This window comes from Panicum virgatum, chromosome 8K, assembly GCF_016808335.1.
Source record: "Panicum virgatum strain AP13 chromosome 8K, P.virgatum_v5, whole genome shotgun sequence".
Classification (NCBI taxonomy): Eukaryota; Viridiplantae; Streptophyta; class Magnoliopsida; order Poales; family Poaceae; genus Panicum; species Panicum virgatum.
In genome coordinates this window covers 37912652-37918236 of record NC_053143.1, presented here as the reverse complement: position 1 = coordinate 37918236, position 5585 = coordinate 37912652, and the positions used below count along the sequence as shown (strand labels likewise).

The 5585-nt window shown below is 50.0% G+C and overlaps 1 protein-coding gene across 1 annotated transcript; it reads left to right on the top strand.

Annotated features, from left to right (window-relative positions):
• The first annotated feature begins 248 nt into the window (after window positions 1–248).
• LOC120644556 (anthocyanidin 5,3-O-glucosyltransferase-like) lies at window positions 249–1868 on the top strand. Its single transcript, XM_039921198.1, has one exon. It carries the CDS (start codon window positions 416–418, stop codon window positions 1862–1864), a length of 1449 nt encoding a protein of 482 aa, XP_039777132.1. The 5' UTR covers window positions 249–415; the 3' UTR covers window positions 1865–1868.
• The last annotated feature ends 3717 nt before the right edge of the window (window positions 1869–5585 follow it).

The following is a 5585-nucleotide window of genomic DNA, read 5'->3' as shown; positions in this document are numbered from 1 at the left end:
AATAGACCTAATTCTTAAATTAAAATATAAAAGGCTTGTTACGCGATCTAGCCGGGCAATGAAATAGAATTCAATACAAAAATATATTATGGCGATCTAGCCGCGCCACTTGCTACTTCATTTTGAAGACGGTGTCTAGATAGCATTATTACTATACGAATAGCTTAATACACAAGCGGTGGTGCTAGCTAATTCGAGATGCAATAATGCGAACACTTCTGCATCTGTTAGGCATTGCCACTGTGTGTTTGCCTCCACTACATTAGGGGCATCCTGTATTTCTTCAGATCATCGCGTCCATAACATTATTCTCCCCCACCGCAACGCAAGAACTTGGGGTCTTGGGCAACTGCGCAGCAGGGCCTGCAGCTGCAGGGGCATACATACTGCTACGACTGAGCGAGCCACGAAAACCATGAAGAAGACCGTCGTGCTGTACCCGGGCCTCTCCGTCAGCCACTTCGTCCCCATGCTGCAGCTCGCCGACGCCCTCCTGGAGGCGGGCTATGCCGTCACCGTGGCCCTCATCGACCCCAGCCTGAAAGGAGACATCGCCTTGGCCGCGGTCATCGACCGCGTGTCCTGCTCCAAGCCGTCCGTCGTCTTCCACAAGCTGCCACGGATCCAGGACCCTCCCACCATTGTCCACGACGAAAATTTCATCGTCAGGTACTCCGAGCTCGTGGCGCGCCACCACGGTCACCTGCACGACCTCCTCGTCTCCATGGCTCCTGGCAGCATTCACTGCTTGATCGTGGACATGATGTCCATAGAGGTACTTGATGTCACCGACAAGCTCGGGATCCCAGTATTTGCCTTCTTCCCCATGAATGCCTCTGTCCTCGCCGTGTCCGTTCAGCTGGTTTCATCGACCCGTGCTGAAGGCCAGCCAGCTGGTTTCGAAGAGGAAGGAGACACGCCCCAAATTTTCTATGGCGTCCCACCCCTGCCGCCCTCTCACCTCTCTGATAAGTTGCTTGGGAATCCAGGGAGCGAGGCAAAAAAGGTACGACTGAACATGATGCGCAGAATCCAAGAAACCAAAGGAATTCTAGCGAACACGTTCGTGTCGCTCGAGGCTCGTGCGGTGAAAGCTCTTGGGGATCCACGGTGGTTCCCCACGATGCCTCCGCTGTACTGCGTCGGGCCATTGGTCGCCGGGTACAGCGAGGCCACAGAAAGGCACGAGTGCATGAAATGGCTCGACGAGCAACCAGATCACAGTGTTGTGTTCCTCTGCTTTGGGAGCGTAGGGACAGGCAACCACTCCGAGGCGCAGCTCAAGGAGATCGCCGCTGGCCTCGAGAGGTCCGGCCACCGGTTCCTATGGGTGGTGAGAGCCCCTTCCCACGATGACCTAGAGAAACCATCAGACCCCTGCGCTGACCCAGACCTTGATGCCCTTCTGCCCGAGGGCTTCTTGGGGAGAGCCAATAGCCGTGGTCGCGTAGTCAAGCTATGGGCACCGCAGGTGGAGGTGCTCCACCACCGGGCGACGGGGGCGTTCGTGACGCACTGCGGGTGGAACTCGGTGCTGGAGGGGATAACTGCGGGCGTGCCGATGCTCTGCTGGCCTCTGTATGCGGAGCAGAAGATGAACAAGGTGTTCATGGTGGAGGAGTACGGGGTTGGCGTGGAGATGGTGGGGTGGCAGCAGGGCCTGGTCACGGTGGAGGAGGTAGAGGCCAAGGTAAGGCTTGTGATGGAGTCCGAGAAAGGGGAGCAGCTCAGGGCACAGGTGATGGCACACAAAGAGGCTGCAGACATGGCGTGGAAGGATGGTGGATCGTCTCGCGCGGCGTTTGGCAAGTTCTTGGTGGACGTTCACGCTGGCCCTGGGGCTAGCACGCCGCTGAATTACTAGTAACATGATTTGGACAAGATATGCTTTAAAACAAGTTTGTTCCGCGTGCACTAACCATGCATGCATACAGCCCCGAGAGGACTTACTCCCTCCGTATCCTAATTAGATGACGTTTAGGACATGAGTTAGCATACCAAGGAGTGATTAATTAGAGGTAATTTTTCCATGTTTGCCCTTATTAAATATGGTGTTGGGTGCACCCTGAGCATAAAACACACGCTGCTCGATTGGTCATGGAAGGTGGTCCCGAGGTGCGGGCTCGCCGGTTCGAGTACTAGTGGCCCCGTTTTATTTTGTTTTACTAGTGGCCCCGTTTTATTTTGTTTATCATGTTTTTGCATGGGCGTGCATGCACGCGCGTTGCTTTTGTTCGAGCGGGACACATGCATGCGCGTTGGTTTCGTTGGTTTCGGCCGTGCATGCGCGTTGGTTTCGGCCAGGGACACCAGACACATGCAGGCGCATTGCTTTCGTTCGGGCGGGACGCGATGTCGCGCGGGCATGCATGCGCGTTGGATTCGGCCAGGGACACCGGACACATGCAGGCGCGTTGCTTTCGTTCGGGCGGGACGCGATGGCGCGCGGACGTGCATGTGTGTTGTTTTGGGCCGGGGACGCGGGACGCATGCTGGCTCGTTGGTTTCGGCTGGGCGGGATGTGATGGCGCGCTGGGTGGGAGGCCAAGTTTCGGCCGGGCGTTCGTTGGTTTCGTGCACATTTTTGCCACAGCGCGTTGGCTGCCGCTGAAACAAATTTTTCGGCGCGTTTTTTCTTTCCTTGCCTATTTAAGCATGCAGCGCTCTCGTCGAGCCATCTTCCTCATCCAGAATCATAACCAACCAAGCACACTTGCTAGAATGGCTGGTCTCGACTTGAATGGTCCACTAGAGCAAGGAATCCAGCAACTCCGGCGTGATGCTCTCGTCCGGCGCCTGCGAGTCCAGCGTCATGCCGTCCGCGGCGACCTCCTGCGAATCAGGCACCACCTCCATGGAGTCCGGCGGGGGCTCCAGCAACTCCGGCGTGATGCCCTCGTCCGCTCCTGCGAGTCCAGCGCCACGCCGTCCGCCGCGACCTCCTGCGAATCCAGCACCATGCCGTCCGCGGCGAGCACCACGATAACCTCGTCCGGCTCTTGTGAATCCTGCGCGACGGAGAGCAGCGGGTCGGAGTCGTCCACGGACAGCAGCGGGTCGATGACGTCCTCCGCGGCGACCTCCTCCGACTCCTGCCCGATGTCCTCCGTGACGAGCGCCTCCGACTCCGGCCCGACGCCGTCCGCGGCGACCAGCACCCGAGCGCCGCCGGTCTCCATAGCAACGAAACGAGATGAAGAAGTCGTGCGCGTGAGCCAGGCCGGTGATGAGCCAGGTCGTTGGATGTTCATCATCATGTGTGTAGGGATGGCCGTTTTTACGGTTGCACCATGTGCCCGGTTTGCACTGGATATGCTCTCCATTTATGTTGGTTCAAGTTTGTCCGTTCATTTTGGCCACGTACGTTCGATGCAGCGGTAGCCCAAAAATAGAATAATATCCAGACCCACGTTCATCCTGTAACAAGGTAAACATGTCTGTAAATTCTTTTACTTTTCATACGTGCTCTTCTTACTCCAGACTTTGTTTGTGAAACCACACATCGACCGTACTCATCGATCAATGCATGGCAAGCACACTCAAATTACGTCTACATACATCGTTCCAACAATGCTTATAAACTCTGGCGGATGCAGCAACAGCCCACAAATAGAATAATACCAAGACGCACGTTCACCCTATAATAAGATAATTAGACTCGTTAACTCTTTTACTTTTTTATGTGTTTGTTGTTATTTTTCTCCACCCCTTCCTCGGAACACATTGACTCTCCTCATCGATACATGATAAGCACACTTAAATTACGTGTATGTACTTCGTTCCAATAATGCTTATAAATACATGTCCTATACATCAGCAGACCAGAAACAAAATAATATATAGCCCCACGTTCACCCTACAATAAGATAGGATGCATTAATTTTTTTTACTTTTTTATATGTCTGCTACTCTTTTGTTTCAGCCTTTTCCCTCTGTATGTGACAAGCACACTCAAATTTACGTGTCCCTACTTAGTTCTAGCATATGCTTCTAAACCAAGAACACGATCGCATCAACAAACCCATCATGTAGACTCGCACTAATATGGGCGTGGTGTTAGCGTGGCTTATCTCCTAATTTTCTATATATCCAGTCAATCAAGGGAACAAAAATGGACACCAAGTACAGTTAAAGACATGTATCTAATCTAGTACGAACAGGCAATAACACATAAAAATTATACAGCCAAACTATATGATATCAAGGATACGTCATCCTTTTCGGGTATTGTTCTACGAGCTACCATATTTTTAATTATCGTAAAGGTTTAGGTACACCTATCATTATAGTTTAGGTACACCTATCATCATGCTTTAGGTACACACCTGATGTGCAGTATGTAGGAACAAGAAAAGAAAAATAGCAAAACTAGTCTGTCCATCCCGTCCGACACTACTGAAAACGGGCCTTGGGCACCGGCTGAGAAAGGCCAAAGGCACCGGTTTCCCAACCGGTGCCTCGCAACCATGACCATTGGCCTCTACTTAAGACACCGGGTTTTTCAACCGGTGCATTAGGCTTCCATTGGTACCGGTTGGAAATACCAACCGGTACCAAAGAGGCTTCCACGCTGATGTAAGGTGGCAGCCCCTTTGGTACCGGTTGGTATTTCCAACCGGTACCAATGATCTTTTCCCTTTTTTTCACAAATCCAGTTTTGTTTGTTATATTTATTACTGTTTATTCTTTTATAATTGCTAAACGCACTCAAGCTCTACAGTACTCTACGTTCATTGGTTGTTCGTGTTCGTTTTCAGAGAATATTTGAAACTAACTAAAAGTGAAATGCGAGCATATAATTAAGCTAATTAGATGAACTAATATATTTACAAATTTACAAACATCAAGGCATAATGTTTAAAAATATTTACAAATGTACAAGTCATGTTAGCCGTCCAACTACTAGTCCCCTAAGGATGTCGATGAAAGTCCTCTATAGATGTGACCGTCGTGGTAGAACTCGCCTCTAGGATCCAAGATCTCGTTCAAAATGAATCCGGCGAGCTGCTCGCACACGGCGTTGATCCGATCAGTAGAGTAACATTCATCCCCCATTTGAGACATCTATCATTTAGGAAAAAAGCATTAACATTATGTGCGTTAGTACAATTATGAAAATATACTAGTGAACGGTTTGGACGTACTCTCGTTTCTTCATCAGTAGCCTTCCCGCATGGAGTCATGATGTGCAAGTAGTCGCATACGTAGTACCCGCACCAATCAGTTCCTTGTTGTTGTCTCGCACACTTAAGGAGAAATAAATAAATTACTCAATTTAGAACAATTTGGGATTATATACTTAACTAGACAAATCTTTATGAATGAACATACCGGATAATCCATGTTAACGTTCAGTTCGGGCTTCCATTGACCACGTCCTTTGTTGTTTTTCACAAATTTTTTCCAAACCCTGCGCTCAAAGTTAAGTTTGATATTCAGGAATTGTTATTAACAAAAAAAGATTTGATTGTGCAAACTGAACTTACCTGTTCAAGGGGTCTATGATATGTTGGATTGCGGACTTTGGATTTCTCATTGAGTCAAAGACTATAAGATTGCCGGTCTCTACGGAAAGTATGAGTAAA